The 19,147-nt window shown below is 44.4% G+C and overlaps 1 protein-coding gene across 3 annotated transcripts in view; it reads right to left on the bottom strand.

Annotated features, from left to right (window-relative positions):
* The window catches only part of SCRN3 (secernin 3), a 196,992-nt gene that overhangs the window by 114,425 nt on the left and 63,420 nt on the right, over positions 1-19,147 (bottom strand). For all 3 annotated transcript variants that reach the window (XM_069225372.1, XM_069225371.1, XM_069225373.1), the window contains exon 4: positions 15,235-15,434. In XM_069225372.1, coding sequence (XP_069081473.1) covers positions 15,235-15,434 — 200 coding nt within the window. The remainder of the gene's footprint in view (positions 1-15,234; positions 15,435-19,147) is intronic.

Here is a 19,147-nt window from a genome sequence, read left to right as displayed (position 1 = left end):
GGTATAGTGCACCCTGCCTTAGGGCTGTAAGGCCTGCTAGAGGGGTGACTTACCTATGCCACAGGCAGTATTTTGTGTGCATGGTATCCTGAGGGGGATGCCATCTCGACTTTGCCTTTTTCTCCCCACCAACACACACAATCTGCAATGGCAGTGTGCATGTGTTAGGTGAGGGGTCCCTTAGGGTGGCAAAACATATGCTGCAGCCCTTAGGGACCTTCCCTGGTCACAGGGCCCTTGGTACCACTGGTACCTTTTACAAGGGACTTATCTGTGTGCCAGGGGTGTGCCAATTGTGGAAACAATGATACATTTTAGGTGAAAGAACAGTGGTGCTGGGGCCTGGTTAGCAGGGTCCCAGCACACTTCTCAGTCAAGTCAGCATCAGTATCAGGCAAAAAAGTGGGGGGTAATTGCAACAGGGAGCCATTTCCTTACACAACCCCATCCTCCCCCCCCCCCCCCCCCCCCCCCCCCCCGGCCCATAGGCCAGGAGACTCAGACAAAGCTGGGAGAGTCTTCCTAGTCTGTCAGGCGAGGAAGAGTAGAGGAAATAGGCTGGTTTGTTGCAGGGCCTACTCTGCCTTACATCCTCCTGTTCAGGTCATTCCCTCTGGGGAACTGACCCACTTCCACAGTGATAGGACCTAGTCTGAATTACTTCTTGTCTGTGCTTTTAATGTCTTCACCCATCCTCTCTAGTTTGGGGTTAGAGGTATCCACCTCTGCTAATCTTATCTTAGCCAGGGTCACCCCTAGCTTACCCAAAGAGGTTACCCAGAGCTGGAGTAACCCTACCATGACCAACAGGGTCAGGGGGCCTAACTTGCTATTTGGCATGGGGTCAGACTACCATGCCAAGGATAGTGCAGGCATAAAGGCTAACACCCAGCAGAGGCCACTGACAGCTGTCAGTACCCAGAACCACACCTTTAGCTCTTCACCTGCAAAGGAAGGAGCTACGTTACAGGCTTCTTTGGGTTCATGGTGCCTGTCTGCTGTGTAAGAGTGGGGGGTTACTACATCTTGTAGTAAATACCCTTCTTCCACTCTTTCTTCTGTTAACTGGGGAGCCAACCACTCAGGTTTAACAGTTGCCTGACTAGCCAGGACTTCTTGTGGGTCAGGTTGGACTTTACCAGTGCCACGTTTGGAGTTCTCTCCTACTGGAGCAGAATCTCCTTGGCTTGCTGGAACCTTGGCTAAAGGTTGCCCACCCTTCCTACTCTGTTTTCCTTTCTTTTTCTTTTGGGGCCTACTTGCAGTAACTGCAGGGGTAGCACCTCCAGAATCCTTGGGAGAGGGCTGGCACTGGACCAGTTCCTCTCTTGGGCTCTGACTAACCTCTGGGTAGTCATTTCCAAGGAGACAATCAAGGGGGAGTTCTGTACTGACTGCCACCCTTCTCCAGCTAAAAGTCCCACCCACTTCTATGGGCACAAAAGACACAGGCCTATCAGTGACCCTGTCTGGGCTAACTCTTACTCTGGCAGTCTCACCTGGGATGTACTGGTTTGAGAACACCAGTCTGTCATGCACAACAGTGTGACTGGCACAAGTGTCTCTCAGGGCAGTGGCTGGGATTCCATTCACCACTAGGTGGTGGAAGTGTCTACTTCCCTCTGGAATCTCCAACTCACCTGTGGGGCCCTTTTTCCAGTTGAAGGCTATGAAGACCTCCTCATCTGAGGAGTCATCCCCAATGGCTACACTGGTCACCCCTGGGATTTTGCTAGGGGGTTTGTTTTTGGGACAAGAAGTGTCCTTGGTGTGGTGCCCTGTCTGTCTACAGTTTTGGCACCATGCCTTAGTGGCATCCCAGTTCTTACCCTGGTACCCACCTTTGTTTTGGGTTGTGTCTTGGGGCCCACCCACCTGGTCTGGTTTTTGGGGCCCTACAGAGGACTCTGTCTTTGTTTCTAGTGTCACCCACTTTCTCCTGGGGAGGCTTTGTAACCCCTTTCTTTTGGTCATCCCCACTGGAAGTTTTGGTTACCCCAGATACTGATGCAACTTTTCACTGAAGCAGTTACTTAAAATGTGTTCTTTCATAAACAAATTATAAAGCCCAAAATAGTCATGCACTTCATTTCCAGTTACCCAACCACCCAGTATTTTCACTGAGTAGTCTACAAAATCAACCCAGGTCTGGCTCGAGGATTTGTGAGCCTCCCTGAACCTAATCCTGTATTCCTCAGTTGAGAATCCAAAGCCCTCAATCAGGGTAGCCTTCATGAGGTCATAGGATTCTGCATCTTTTCCAGAGAGTATGAGGAGTCTATCCCTACACTTTCCAGTGAACATTTCCCAAAGGAGAGCACCCCAGTGAGATCTGTTTACTTTTCTGGTTGCACAAGCCCTCTCAAAAGCTGTGAACCATTTGGTGATGTGATATCACCATCTTCATATTTACTTACAATCCCTTTTGGGATTTTTAGCATGTCAGGAGTATCTCTGACCCTATTTAAATTGCTGCCACCATTGATGGGAGCTAAGCCCATCTCTTGTCTTTCCCTTTCTATGGCTAGGAGCTGCTTCTCCAAAGCCAATCTTTTGGCCATCCTGGCTAACAGGAGGTCCTCTTCATTGAGGCTGCCCTCAATGCTTTCAGAGGTACTGGACTCCCCTATGGAAGAACCAGTCTCTCTGACTATGATTTGTGGAGTCAGGGTTCTGGGAACCCTGTCTTCCCTATTTAGGACAGGAGGGGGGAATCATCCTCCTGTTCACTAACTTCCCCATCTGAGGGATTATCCTCAGAGGGGTGGTCCCTTGTAAACTCTGCCAAAAGCTCCTGGATCTTTAGTTTGGTAGGGTCGGACCCAGTTTTTATCTTTTTGATTTTGCAGAGAGTCCTTAACGCGGACATCCTAAGATGCAGGTAAGGGGTGAGGTTGAGCTCCCCCACCATCTCTTCTGCAGTAGACATTTTGTTTCTAAAAGTTGGAATACTTTTTAAGTATCTAAAACTATCTCTAGAACTTAATTCAAACTTTTACAAAACTTTTAAACTCTAAAAGAAATGCTAACAGGGACTAACACAAGGCCCTAGCAGGGCTTTTAAAAATTTAGAAAAAATAGCTAAAATTTCAAAAATCAGTTTCTAATGACAATTTTTGGAATTTAGTTGTGTGATCAGGTATTGGCTGAGTAGTCCAGCAAATGCAAAGTCTTGTACCCCACCGCTGATCCACCAATGTAGGAAGTTGGTTCTGTATGTACTATTTCAAAGTAAGAAATAGCATGCAGAGAGTCCAAGGGTTCCCCTTAAAGGTAAGATAGTGGCAAAAAGAGATAATTTTAATGCTCTATTTTGTGGTAGTGTGGTCGAGCAGTAGGCTTATCAGAGGGTAGTGTTAAACATTTGTTGTACACACACAGGCAATAAATTAGGAACACACACTCAGACAATTCCAGGCCAATAGGTTTTTGTATATAAAAATATATTTTCTTAGTTTATTTTAAGAACCACAGGTTCAAGATTTACAAACAATACTTTAAATGAAAGGTATTTCACTTAGGAACTTTAGGAACTTTGAATTAGCAACATAGCATACACAGTTTTCACACAAATGGCAAATAGCTATTTTAAAACTAGACCATGCAATTTTCAACAGTTCCTGGGGGAGGTATGTGTTTGTTAGTTCGGCAGGTAAGTAAACCACCTACAGGGTTCAAAGTTGGGTCCAAGGTAGCCCACCGTTTGGGGTTCAGGGCAACCCCAAAGTTACCACACCAGCAGCTCAGGGCCGGTCAGGTGCAGAGGTCAAAGTGGTTCCCAAAACGCATAGGCAGAAGGGGGTGCCACGGTTCCAGTCTGCCAGAAGGTAAGTACCTGCGTCTTCGGAGGGCAGACCAGGGGGGTTTTGTAGGGCACCGGGGGGGACACAAGTCAGCACAAAAAGTACACCCTCAGCGGCACGGGGGCGGCCAGGTGCAGTGTGCAAACAGGCGTCGGGTTCGCAATGTAATCCAATGGGAGACCCAGGGGTCTCTTCAGCGGAGCAGGCAGGCAAGGGGGGGGGGGGGGGGGCTCCTCGGGGTAGCTACCACCTGGGCAAGGGAGAGGGCCACCTGGGGGTCGCTTCTGCAATGGGGGTCGGATCCTTCAGGTCCTGGGGGCTGCGGGTGCAGTGTCCTTACCAGGCGTCGGGTTCTTAGAAGCAGACAGTCACGGTCAGGGGGAGCCTCTGGATTCCCTCTGCAGGCGTTGCTGTGGGGCTCAGGGGGGTCAACTCTGGCTACTCACGGGCTCGCAGTCGCCGGGGAGTCCTCCCTGTAGTGTTGTTTCTCCACAAGTCGAGCCGGGGACGTCAGGTGCAGAGTGCAAAGTCTCACGCTTCCGGCGGGAAACATGTGTTCTTTAAAAGTTGCTTCTTTGTTGCAAAGATGTTTCTTCTTTGGAGCAGAACCGCTGTCCTCAGGAGTTCTTGGTCCTTTTAGATGCAGGGTAGTCCTCTGAGGCTTCAGAGGTCGCTGGACCCTATGGAACACGTCACTGTTGCAGTTTTTCTTCAAGTGGGGAGACAGGCTGGTAGGGCTGGGCCCAAAGCAGTTGGTGTCTCCGTCTTCTCTGCAGGGCTTTCAGGTCAGCAGTCCTTCTTCGTCTTAGGTTGCAGGAATCTAGTTTCCTAGGATCTGGGGAGCCCCTAAATACTGAATTTAGGGGAGTGTTTAGGTCTGGGAGGGCAGCAGCCAATAGCTACTGTCCTTGAAGGTGGCTACACCCTCCTTGTACCTCATCCCTGAGGGGAGGGGGCACATCCCTATCCCTATTGGGGGAATCCTCCAAAACCAAGATGGAGGATTTCTAAAGGCAGGGTCACCTCAGCTCAGGGCACCTTAGGGGCTGTCCTGACTGGTGGGTGACTCCTCCTTGTTTTTCTCATTATCTGCCCTGGACTTGCCGCCAAAAGTGGGGGCTGTGTCCAGGTGTCCAGGAGGCGGGCATCTCCACTAACTAGATGCCCTGGGGCATTGTAACACGAAGCTTGAGCCTTTGAGGCTCACTGCTAGGTGTTACAGTTCCTGCAAGGGGGAGGTGTGAAGCACCTCCACCCAGAGCAGGCTTTTGTTTCTGTCCTCAGAGAGCACAAAGGCCCTCACCACATGGGGTCAGAAACTCGTCTCTCAGCAGCAGGCTGGCACAGACCAGTCAGTCCTGCACTGAACAATTGGGTAAAATACAGGGGGCATTTCTAAGATGCCCTCTATGTGCATTTTTTATAAATCCAACACTGGCATCAGTGTGGGTTTATTATTCTGAGAAGTTTGGTACCAAACTTCCCAGTATTCAGTGTAGCCATTATGGAGCTGTGGAGTTCGTTTTTGACAAACTCCCAGACCATATACTTAATATGGCCACAACTGTACTTACAACGTCTAAGAATAGACTTAGACACTGTAGGGGCATATTGCTCATGCATCTATGCCCTCCCCTGTGGTATAGTGCACCCTGCCTTAGGGCTGTAAGGCCTGCTAGAGGGGTGACTTACCTATGCCACCGGCAGTATTTTGTGTGCATGGCATCCTGAGGGGGATGCCATGTCGACTTTGCCTTTTTCTCCCCACCAACACACACAATCTGCAATGGCAGTGTGCATGTGTTAGGTGAGGGGTTCCTTAGGGTGGCACAACATATGCTGTAGCCCTTAGGGACCTTCCCTGGTCACAGGGCCCTTGGTACCACTGGTACCTTTTACAAGGGACTTATCTGTGTGCCAGGGGTGTGCCAATTGTGGAAACAATGGTACATTTTAGGTGAAAGAACAGTGGTGCTGGGGCCTGGTTAGCAGGGTCCCAGCACACTTCTCAGTCAAGTCAGCATCAGTATCAGGCAACAAAGTGGGGGGTAATTGCAACAGGGAGACATTTCCTTACAGGAGTCACCTGTGGCATAAAGGTTATGGTCACAGACCCTCACACTGAAAGTTGAGGGTTCTAGTCCAGGTGTGTCTGTGGTCATTTCCCTACTTTAATTTGTTTTCAACTTCAAAAGGTTACGTTTCATAATGAAAGGTGATCTCACTCTTAACTTGACAAATACATTTTTCTCTTCAATTTGTCCAGAAATATCTCAAAGTATATCATTCACCAAAGCCTAAAAAACTCTATCTCTTTCCCTCTCACTTTCTCTCTCTCAATTTCTCCTTTTCAATCTTTTTCACCCTCTCAGACCCTTATGCACCCTCTCACAGATTCACTCAAACCCTCGTGCACCTACTCACAGCCCCACTCAGACCCTCACACACCCACTCACAGTTCCAAATGGACTCTCACACATCCACTCAAAGACCTAATGAAACCCTCACAGACCCACTCACAAACCCATACAGAAACTGACACACCAACTAAGACACTGGTGCACCCACTCTCGCATCCAGACAGATATTCTCACATCCACTCTCACCCCCCAGATACACCATCTCACACCCAGAGAGACCGGCCGTGGCCAACTCCTGACGTGCACGGCCAAAGGGCCGTGCGAGGGTGAGGTTGGGTGGTTGTTCACAGGCCAGACCCTGAGGCCAACCGCTGCCACGCACGGCCACAGGCCGTGTGCAGCTGTGATTGGATTAAAGTATAGTAATGAACAGTCCTTTAAGTTAAAAAAAAAACACAGAAATCACTGAAAAAAAATTACAGGGACGTTATAGTTAGGAAATAGAATCAAAAAAGCATAGAAGTTCACTTAACAAAAAAAAAGGTTACAGGGACGCAATAGTTATTCTAATTTTTTTAAACGTCCCAAACCACAGAAAGTCACCTGTTCTAGTTACAGTTATCTCAAGTAACTATAACTTGTGCTAAGCTTGAAAATGACATTTGTGAACAACAGGTGGGAACACTGTAGCCCACTACATCGATGTGCCCAAAATGTTGTCCTTTCTAAAAAAAGAATACAATGTTTTCTACCATAATCAAGGCATCACCTAAAAACGATGCTCACATTGGGCTTTTGGGGTGACCCCTCCCCACCATTTTCCTGCTCTCTCCAGAGGTATACTAAGCTGGTCTATGACTTTTGCTCAATGGTGGGTTGTCAAGATGTGGAGAGGAGGAGGGTGAAGCTAAAGAACCAACCGCTGCAGAGTTGTTGTCAATACATGTTGGTGCATGCTTGACGAAAAATCTGAGTATGAAACATGGGGTTACCCCAAAAATGTAAATAGGTGTATGTTCCCTGAATGAGATATTGGGGATTATCAGACAATTGACCCCCCTCCCCCGCCCCAACCACACAAACACTCCCTCCCTTGTTTATTTTCTGCTTCCATTATTGTCTGAAATCCAACTTTTCTGACCCCATATTTTTCATCTCTTGCTGGAACCTATACTTGTGCTGGTTTTAAACCCCTGTGCACTTCACCTCTGTTGACCAGTAGTAAAGTGCCCGTGCTCAAGATAGTCAAACTGGCATAATCTTAATTGGTACATACAATTTACACACAGAGCCCTTGATCATGGTATAAAATGTACCCAGAGCCTATAATTTAAATGTCACTAGTGGACTGCATGGCATCAGGTTAATATAAGTGATCGCTTGTAAGATATTAGAGACCGAAACACTGATGATGGTCCCAATTCTTATTCAGAAATCATCATCTGAGGACTGAATTTTTTAACCTAAAACATAACCACAAACAAATGACTTTTGGCTAGTCCCAGTTGAGAATGGATTATCATGCATTTTGTATAATTCTGTTCTAGGCTCAGGCATTTAAAACTGATCCATGACAAATGTATGAGTCTTGCTGTTTTTACATCACAATTTGTTCCCATGCTGCATTTCATTTACATATAAAACTCTTGAAATGTATCATCTCTTTGTAGTACACCTATTGAGGATTTGGGTATAATATATGGTGGGGCTGGGAAGCTCTATCAGCAGGACACCCACAAATACTGTCTTGGGCCCAGTCAAGTACATTTACTTAATATTAGCTCAACCCTGGGTAGTTATGACTTTGAGCAGCAAGGCTTAGCAAAGGGGCAATGAATTTAGCATGTAAGAGCACCAAACAACAGAATAAGAGAGTCACTTGACACAAAAGAAACAAGACACCAATTTATAATAATGGAGCAGATGTTTTATACGTTTTTAGCGACCTTAGTCATCAAAATCCAGCAGAGGGTTCCATAGATACAGATTTTAGAAAGAATACATAACTTTTATCAGCTGCAAACAAGCATTGGCCAACAAAACGTTTGAAAACTTTTGAAAAGTTTGTTAAAGTTATTTTGACAACTCCATCCCTAGTTGGGTGACCAAGTCCAGAAGGAAAGAGGTCTGGGAGGCCACAAAGGATACTTTGGACAGTTACATGGCCTCCAGAGCATTTTCAGAGCAAGATCCAACTTTACAGGATGACCTCCATGGACGATAATGGAGTGGTCCTGATGCTGAGGAAAACAGGCTAAAGATGCTCAAGAATGTTCCGGATGCTGTGCAGTCGACGAGGATGAAGTCTGGCCCAGTCCTGGGTCCACAGGTGAGTAGGACGACTCTGTCCATGGATCCCAGGGTCCCACAAAGTCCTCTATGCAGGGTTCCAAGAGCTACTGATGCAGACCTTGCACTTCTACAACACAGTGGTAACTGTGCAAATCTTTAGTGGGGGCTAGTGTCCCTCTTGGTCAACAAATCCAGTCACAACCAACATCCACGGGTCCAGCAGATACAAGTACACCTTTTGGCTATCTCCAAATTGTCCTTTGGGATGCCCGGCGTCCAGCTGCGGCAAACCGTCTGCGGTGGCTACCAAAGATGCGACTTGGGCTCTTTCAGCATTAATGTCCCCAGTGCCGTTCTGGGAGGTCAGCCAACTGACTGGGGCCGGGAATCATCTTTTCCTCAAGCCAGGCACGCAGAACAGGGTCCAAACTCAGTTAGCCTAAAGTGCAGCAGGTCCAGTCGCTCCAGCATCAAAGCCTCTTTTTGTGAGCGTCCACAGGTGCAAAGTGGTCTTCTTCTCGCCCTCCCTCGAAGTCCAGCGAGTACTGAGGGTTAACATGCCAAGAGTTCCATATTTATCCCAGGAAAGTGCCACATGGTCACTAGCCAATGGGCTACTGGGTCCCCCTTCTATCTACTGGTGAAGTTCCTGTGATGTGTGGCATCTGGCTACCCCAGAGCTCCACATTCTTCCCTCCTTCAAGATGGCACGACCCTTCCTCAGTCAGCAGGAGCAAGGTCGTTCACCCTAGAGGTATGGCTACCTGAGGGCAACACACCCATGGTAAAACCGGTTTGGGGGCAAGTTTCCCCTCTCTGGCTCTTTCTTTATGCTGTCTACAGGAACAAAAAGGCACCCTGCTCAAAGGTGTTGGGCTGGGCAGCCCATCAAAGGCAGCTTCCCCTTTGAAGCATGCCTCTGGGCTAATCCTCCAAGTGGCCATCCCGGCAGAGGAAGCCACACCTCGCTGCTGCGGCACTGCTTTTGTTCCTGAGCCTGGGAGTCATTGACACATCTCCCCAGGCGGTCAGAAAGCTGTCTGCATGTGTATGCCTTTGTGAAACCATTGGACGAGCAGAGCACAGAGTGGCAACTTTCTAAAAGTTGCCTGCCTTTAATTAAGACATTAATTTCGACTTCGGCATCAGGTCTCATTTAATGCCATGATGAAGTTGGTACCTTGCATGACCCAGTTTGGTAGTTCCAGTCAAATGTTAGCTGGGTTGGGATGCTGCCCATTAACTCTGTATTAGCCAATCGGGCAACCAACTTTACCCACAGCAAAAGGATAATTTAATAATGTTGCAGCTAAGACATACCATAAAACATATGTCATAATTAACAAAATAAAACTCCCTGCCATAGGACTCTATAGGCCTTCCTTAGGAGAAACTTACATATAATGTTAAGGGGTAGGGTGGCTATGCCTTTGGTTTAAATTGCAAAGTCAAACTGGCAGTGAAAGCACTGTCCTTCCAGTCCACATTGGCAGACTGGGAGCCATTTTGTACCTTGTCACATGAAGGGTGGCACAAACAGTGCTGCATTCTCCAGTGGACACTCTGTCTTACATGTCCTGCGTATCATATACTAAGGAAATATAAGAAAGTTGGGCTTGCCAAATTGGGTCTAACCAATGCAACATGCAAATTGTATAGGTTTAAAACACTGACACTGAGCTCTGGTTATGACACTGAGCTCTGGTTAGCAGACCTCAATGTCAGTAACACAGTCGAAAAACTAGCAGCAACAGTTCAAAAATGTGGGGGTGAACATGCAAAAAGAGGCATTTCCTTAAAACCTATTGGTTATTTCCTTGCTGTTTGATGCTTTGCATTATATTGTTCAGCGTTGTTCCGTTTATATCTTATTTTCTTAATTATTCTTCAGATCTATTCTATACGCAAGTTTATTTAAGACATGTAAATAATACAAGTAAAGAGTTGTATAAGATATCTTGTGAATGATCCCTTTGTTGGCCCAAATACTTTAGTATAGACTGTTCCTAAGCTCATAAGGGGTTATTGGTTTACCTTTACTCGATCTACTAGTAGACTGCAGCATCTATTGTGCTATCACCTACAGTGACAGTGTTCACCCACCCTAAATAATTCAATTTCTTACAAGTCCCTGCCACCCAAGCCACAGAGTGGGTAAATGTAACTGAAAGTTTCTGCTCTTGGCTCAGTTTGTTGCCCAACATTATTCTCTACTTTATTCTTGTATGACAAGAGTAATATTGACCTAGAACCCCGGGATATCAGTGTTATGTCCACTGCAATGCTGCTGTCCTCAAACTTCCTGCAAGTCCCGTCTACTGTTTTACAGTTGGTTGTTATATCATAACCAAACAAGACTAAAAGTGCTTTGAAAATAAAAAAAAACGAACACGAGCAGGGAACACAATGAAAAATTATCTACAGGAATTTAGACAAGTATTTAAGTATTACTTTCCTGAGTCCTGATGGCCAATCACAAACAGAAGGAAACATGTATTGCCTTTACACATCTAGCTTACCCAGAGGTTTAAAAAATAAAAAATAAAAAAAAAAAAAAAGCACCACTGTTCCTGGACCCTTCCTTTGAACTGTGGTAGGTACAAGGTTATTACTGTAGCTCTTGCACTGGCCCCTAAAATAAAATAGGTTTCAGATACTGATAACCCATTGTATTTTCAGGATTTTGTCGTTATTGGGAAAAGGTATTTTCTTATCTAGTTTAGGAGCACAGGGTTTGGCTAATGGCTAAATCTTTGCCGTGTAAACTTGCTACTGCACGCACTATCCTGACGTCTTTAAGCTCCCAGCGGTCGCTCTATTTATAAAAAACTTGCTGCATCAGCAAGACCCCTCTAGCTATCATAACATTTGTCTACTTCTGGAAGCAGTGAAGAGCTTAAAAACGAATGCAAAAGATCTTTTTTTTTTTTTTTTTTTAATCAATTTTTTTTTCTGTACGCATCAGGGCACTGATTCCATCTTCCCTGCACACCATCAAAGTCACCATCGACCATGATTATCGGGCACAGATCTTGCCACAATGATGCTATCGTGGTTGCGATCACATATAATCTAACCCTAACAGATTGGCTTTTGCTAGTTGACCACGGTGCTGTCCTGTGGGGTTCCCTCCACATGGCTCTTCATCGTCACACTCTGTCCATAAGGCCTACATTGAGCCTTTAACTCAAATGAAAACACGGATTTAATTTACACACGTATGGAAAAAGGCACCCAGACAGTCCTCAGTTTCAGAGTGCGCTGGGGTGGGAAATCAGGTGGTCCCTGCTCACTCATGTCTACTCTGTATACAAGAGACTTGGACACTGGCTGAAGCTCCGCTGTGGAAAGAATGAGGTAGGCCGAGAAATGGAGTCTTATTTTTGTGCACCAGCGACGGTGAGAGTCCCTCTACGTTTTACACTCCTAGTTGCGCTTTGAATTAAATTCCAAGCTTAATTTTGCATCTCAGGAAGCCATCTTGCATGTTGTAGCTCAAACAGATAGATCTCTCATTAGCAAAAATGAAAACAACTTCTTAATTAGATTAATTTGTCCCCGATTCAATTAAGCAGCAAATTTGAGGTCGTGCGCACAGTTCACCAAGTCCTGCTTGGCACAGGCCCATTTTTTATAGACCTATCTTAATCCCAATCCGCCTAAAAAATACTTTGCCAACCTTAGAAATCCTACAGCAAATTTACCTCTTTGACAGAAGGTGCTAGTACATGTTTTTTGTACATACAGCAACACTATGGAATTCCATGCTGCAACCGAACCGTGTGATTATTTCGATGTAAACCATTGTATCGCCGTTAATCTTGGAAGATTAATATGGAAGTAATTAACAGTTCCTATTATGTATTCTCTTACTTTATTGAGGATAAACAATAGTCATAGTCAGACAAATTTCGTTTGCAATTCCTGTAGATGGCAGCGTTGCTCCATCTATGGACTTGTGCTTTTTGTCCTTGTTTTTGAACTTCAATTTGTAAATCCCCCATGTAAATTTGAAATAATTTAGGGCTTAAGCCCCTATATTCCCTCTTCAATATGTATGTGTGTAAGTTTTTATTTATCGTGATAAATCCCTCTACTCACTGATCACATTTTTAACTTTTTAATCCACTCTACATTTAAAAAAAAATATGTATACACTAGTTATAGTTCTGGCAGATTTTTTACTGGGAAGCAATTTGTTTAGTTTCCATACAACGTTTGAACCCAGCTTCGTCTACTGAGATGCAGCATGCCAATTTTTGTGTAGCTCTGTGCAGGAGCGAATTTTTTTTTCAAATGAGGGTATGGATTTTGCAGGGGTTTAAAAAGAAGTGATTTCCCATTTTAACTCACAGGAAATTTAATTTTGCTCACATCTACAGCCCGAACGGCTTGACACCAAATCTGACACAAAAGTAGAACTTTACTCAAAAATAGGACTTTCATCAGTTTGATGTAAATTCTTTCAGTAGTTTTTGAGGTATCAGTGTTTTAGACAAATGCAGCGCAGGCTTTAAAAAGTTAGCACACTTAGAATTCACAAATATTACACAAGTCCAGGAATTACAAGAAAAAAGTTCCCACTAGACAAGGGGGGCTTTTCTCAAAGCTGTGAACCAGAGCTTGGGTTTAAATGTTATCTACAATATGCCACAAAACATGTAACTACACGGTGAAGGTGAGCCAGTCATCAGCTATTAAGCAGGAGAACCTCTTAATCATGCAAAATAAACTTTCACGATTCTGGTGATAGCCCCTTCTTGTAACCCTACATTATTGATCAAATATGGACATTGATGCATCCAATGTAATATTGATACTGTATTACTCATCGCCAAACTTTCAAAAATTCATTCTGAACAAAACAGCATTTTTGAAAAAGAGAAGCGCTATAATGAGAACAGTAGTTATGAAAACATCTTGCTTTCTACCATTGGTCCACACTCCACATTCAACGCATTATTCAATAGACTACTTGGTACAGCAGGCAAAACAGCGCTGGGAATTGAAAATCACGACAACCTTTTAATGCTCCCTCATGTAAACATACAGATTTAGGCAAGCAAAAACAATAGAGTACTTTTTCCCCATTTTCGAGTGAATGAAAAAATAAATGAATTGGGAATTAGTAAGCACAAACGCTAGCCCTAGTGGAGTCCCGTTGCTGGATACTAGACTGTAACTTAGGGTGCAGGGTGAAGAAAAAAAAAAAGACACGTTTTCAGACCCTTTCAAAAAGGTTGATGAACTATGTGGCACATAGAAAGAGGATCCATATTATAAATGTTAGATGTGAGATGGAAAAAAAGCTTTGCTGCTATAGCATGCTAGAGCAGTTTTAGGAAGTGAAAGCAGGTGTGAAGCCAACACAAGAAGAAGAAAAGGATTTGTGAAAGCAGCCTGAAACAATTAAGGACCAGTCAACTAAATGGCCAAATGGCAGATGCATAAGCTATTGAAGAGGACTCTCTTGTGAATGAGCAGCTAATCAACTGATGTCAGAAATATTCACAAACTTACCAAATATATAACGGATGTAACCGACTACTATACAAATACTGTCAATGAAATATGCTGTTCTGTTATATTTGAAATAACAATAATAATAAAAATATTCATGAAAAAAGTGAATGAGCAGCTAATGAAGTTCGGCTGGATGGACGGTGTGAAGAAATTTAGGCAGGACAAGTATAAATCTAGTCTGGTTGCAGCATTTTGTGAAGTCACCATCAGGGAAATAAGGTGCCTTGTATGCCAAGATACACAGAACTGTCATATTCAAGGAAGACTGATATAACTGGTCGGATAACTGCCATTCTGCATTGGATTGGAATTATCAGACAAATTGTACGAAGTGTTTTGAGAAAGAGCGAGAAGTGGGAAGAAGGTTATTCACCTAGGGATGAAAAGATACAGTTTTGCGCAAGGAAATGCTAAGATTACATACAGAATCTATTTAGGAGGTGCAAGTTTATGCTTTTTTCCAGGATGGGAACCTAGAAGACTCCAGATCAGGGGATGAAAACTGCCAAAGGGAAAAATCTCTACTATGTGGGTGCTCCAGCTGCATTTGTTTACACTCGTCCAGTTGGTACTGGCAACAAAATATTCCGGAAAGGTAGACTGTTGTAGACTGTTTCGGCCACCTCTTTGGCCAGCCTAACAAACTGTGTTGCATCATCAAAGCAGAAGAAAAGGAAACCAAAAGAGCAAATCAGTTTTCGCAAGGAGGTTGGCGGTCTACTCATTAAAGAGATTGTTGCTGAGGCAAGAGTGTCTGGTGATGCTCTGATGTTGCCCGAGGAAAAGGAGGTGGTAGGAACCACTTCAGCGCAGTCAAATTGAGACGATTCTAGACTTGCAAGGGGGCCACCATTCAAACCAGCATTTGCTAAGTTAAATGGCAAGATAGGGAAGAGACGGCATTGAATGCCATGTTAAAGTTCAACAGGACAAAAGAGGCAGAACAACACTTGTCCAGTAAAGGCCCCTTTGTGATATTACATCGCCACATCTCACCACTACGCAGGTTCTAGTCTACGTATTGAGGATATAATCTAATTTAATGTCAACACTTAGAAATATATTTTTAATTAATTTTGATATGCTGAAAATAATCAGGCCCTGCTGTACATTGTTACGTTAGTTACGGATTACATACATTTTTTTGGGGGGCTGTGCTGTACATACAGTTAAAAATATAATCTCACAATATATCAGAATATGTGTACCTCATGCCATAAGCAAACAAACATCTGGAACTTAAACATGATAATTACCCTCTACTTTCTCTGCAGCCCAGTATTTTCCAGCTGTCTCCAGTATCCAAGCCTCCTTTCTGTCGGCAATGAGAAAACTGTTGTGATAAGTGAACGACCCCCTATCTTCCATACAGTTTCCACCTTGGCCGTATCTTTCTAGCAAGTCAACAATTACATCCAGTGCCTTTTCAGCAGTGTTTGCTCTTTCAAGTCCAAGCCTACAACAAAGAATTACATATTACCGTACATCAGGCCCTTCATCAAGAAACAGTTCCTACCACCCATCAATGCCTCATATTATGGACATTGATCCCAATTTGTGCAGTCTGATGAACCCTGAATAGTATAAAGAGTTAAGGTTGTATAGTGAAACAAATCTTCACCAGACAGATCTGCCTAGCGGCACATTAGTAAACAGATGGCTACATGAAACATTATTATGTTAAAAAATGTTAAATGGGGAGATAAGTTAATGTGCACCTTTATTACTTTTCAAACTTAATCCAAAGGCAATGGTCGTGAGAGAGCGTAGTTTAAATATTACATATTATAGATGTGAAATGCTTATGTTTAACAATGCTGCATTAATAAAAATATTCATTGAAACGCATTCATAAACGTAGGGAATTGTTCATATGTGTAAACTAATGTCAACTGTAAGAAATAATTGTTTATAGTATGCCTAACTGAGCACATTAACACGTATAAGACTGCATTCATTAGAACCGTATATCTTAAGTTAACGTGAGTCGAAAACTAGCTGTGTAACTCTCATATTAAAGCGTATTTTTCTGTTTCTCCAGTGTGCTGACTTGCAAAAGACCATGACCCAGCGATTGTTCTTTTCTTTACTTAATTCGCTACAATGCTAAACTCTCTCATCCGCATGCTAGTAGCTTTTAGTATAAAAAGATATGTGCTTCGAAACAATAATGGAAACTTCCAAGGACGATAAAGCGAGAAGAAGAGAACTTTTGACCTGATGTGTGCCAAGACGATGAAGTAACCCCGGATGTGCCACCTACGAAAAACGTCAATTATGAAGACCAATTAGAATTTGGGAATATATCATGAAATGACAAATGCATTACTTAGGGCCTCATTATGACCCTGGCGGTAGAGAACCGCCAGGGCCAACGGGGGCGGGAGCACCGCCGACAGGCCGGCGGTGCTCCCTTGGGCATTCTGACCGCGGCGCTTTGGCCGCGGTCAGAACGGGAAAACCGGCGGTCTCCCGCCGGTTTTCCACTGCCCCTAAGAATCCTCCAAGGCGGCGCAGCTCGCTGCGCCGCCGAGGGGATTCTGACAATCCTTACCGCCATCCTGTTCCTGGCGGCTCGCCCGCCAGGAACAGGATGGCGGTAAGGATTGTCGTGGGGCCCCTGGGGGCCCATGCAGTGCCCATGCCAATGGCATGTGCACTGCAGGGGCCCCCGTAAGAGGGCCCCGCTAGTATTTACGCAGACAGTAAAATACGCGACGGGTGCAGTAGCACCCGTCGCACCGTCCCACTCCGCCGGCTCGATTACGAGCCGGCATCCTCGTGGGAAGGGAGTTTTTCCCTGGGCTGGCGGGCGGTCTTTTGGAGACCACCCGCCAGCCCAGGGAAAAACTCATAATACCCTCCGCGTTCTTCTGACCGCGGAGCGGTATTATGGAGGGCGGCATCCTGGCGGGCGGCCTCCGCCGCCCGCCTGGGTCATAATGAGGCCCTTAATGTATAATTTGATAGGTTACCAATGGTGGGGTGTAGTGACTGACCAATAGAATTTTGGGGGAATGTATTACGAAAAAGGGATAAAAAGCCATGACACAAGAGACAAAGGGCATTAGGTAGGGAATGATATCGATTGCATCCAGAAACTCTGTCACTTTATTTAGTGACCTGAGACTTAGACAAAACCATCCTTGCCCATAGACTGCCCCATTACACTTTCCTCCTTATGAGGAGAGTGTTCCTTGCCTGTAACTTAGATAGACTGACGGTGATCTAACTGATGTCCTGAAGACGAAGACTGATCCTGTATGCTGACCTATCTCGAGGAGGGTAATTATGGATGTTGCTAATAAAATTCACTTATTTGCCTTTTCTTTCTAGGTACCAACTGCTGTGTGTTTTTGATTAGAGACCTTAGTTAGATGTTTTCCAAATTGGTGTTCTAAATTGTTTTTGCATGAAGCCCAACATGCTAATGCTAATTGGAGGTTAGATGAGGTATTCAATTATGACTGACGAAACTGACGTGACTGACGTAGTGCTATGCTGAACTAAGACCTTTAGGAGGTTCTATGTATCGCGATCTACTTATATTGTCTTATGCTTCTGATCTTTGCATTATTGAAAGCTTATTATGGTTGTCGTCTTGTGATTATGTTCATCTGTTTCTTGATTTGGAGATTAATGCATTTGCTATTAGATTGTAATCAATAGTGAATAAAATTCACAAAACTCCATTAAGGTGTGGTTATTCGTGACTGAAAGGTCATGGTTGCGCCAGATGTTTATTAAAGTCTAAAGTAAGATATATTTTGGTGTTAACTGTTGACAATGTTATTGACATATTAATTGATATATTGATCAGTTATCTCGTCTTACAGTGTCTCACCACTGGGTCCAAAGATTCATCGGCCTAAAACGAGTCCAGATGTGTATAAATTAACATAGACGGACGCGTTAACAGTTCTGGTAGCAGAGGATGGTTTGGCCCTTGGGGGCCCTAGGACGGAGTTTCATTGTTTAATTTGTTTTTCTGTGATAATGCAATTTGGAGAGAAGATGAGTTGCTAAGTTCGCCATGGCTTTTCCGGGATCTCGGAGCCTGCCTAAATGAGTTGGGAATGTTCTCAGCGCCATAGTATGTGTGGTTAGGGTCTTTGCGCTTATTAAATCTTATGCATCTTGCAGGTGGTTGTGAAAATGTGTGCGTGTCTAGGCCAAATTAAGTGTTGTTTAGAAGGAGTGGGCGTACTCCACAGTATGAGAGTAGGGAAGTCGGCGTACTTCATGTGAATGCAGCGCTTATTGCTCAAAATTATCCACGTGGTTGGTTGTTGTATACGGACCTATTGAGGTCTAAGACTCCGGAGTATGATGGTAAATATGGTTTATGTTTTAATCTGTGCGGTTTAGTAGGTCAATCGGGCGTGGTTGACAAGTCAAGTTTCGAGTTATGATGCATGTGTGAAACCTTCGATGGAGATTTGACAAATTCTAAAGTGCACTAGAAGGAGTCATTGACAAGTCGAGAGTAGGATTTGCAGGTCGAATTCTGCTTGCGTATGTGGGAACTGAGAAGGAGAGAGTAGCGGCCGAGTCTTCAAGTGAAATCTCTGTAAAGTTCTGAAGCGAATGTGTTACCCTTCCTGTAGTAAACCGGCAGATTTGTGTTGTCATTTAAAGTGCTTGCAATAATTCGCATTAGTTTGTATGAGTTGTAAAGAGTTAGTGAGGTGTGGACAAGCCGCAAGACTTTGTCAGCTGCAGTGTGTGTGAGTGTGACGTCAGTGGTGCCGCGCTGAGATAGGTCAGATGCCGAGAGGGGTCGCGCACGGATTGGCTGCCGTCCGTGAGAGGCAGTAGGTTGAGAAAAGGGTAGGTGAAGAGTGTCCTGGGAACTAAGCCATTTTTCTGATTAAATACGAAATAAAGAATTGCAAAAATGAATTTTGTTAAGGCATTCAAAAGCGCTTTGAAAGGAGATGTATATATTGTTGCAACCGATGGGGAACCTACACCGCCTGAGGGTACACCAGCTTATACAGTTATGGAGGAAAAGGGTGTTGCACCTTGTTTATGGATAAAACAATGGCGCAAATTAACAGAGAAAGAGGGGTTTAAAAAAAAAAAAAAAAAAAAAAAAAGGACTGTTAACGCGTCCGTCTATGTTAATTTATACACATCAGGACTCGTTTTAGGCCGATGCATCTTTGG

Source organism: Pleurodeles waltl, chromosome 3_1 (assembly GCF_031143425.1).
Source record: "Pleurodeles waltl isolate 20211129_DDA chromosome 3_1, aPleWal1.hap1.20221129, whole genome shotgun sequence".
In the NCBI taxonomy this organism is placed as follows: domain Eukaryota; kingdom Metazoa; phylum Chordata; class Amphibia; order Caudata; family Salamandridae; genus Pleurodeles; species Pleurodeles waltl.
Note: the sequence above shows the minus strand (reverse complement) of the source record. Positions and strands in the feature narration are given on the sequence as shown.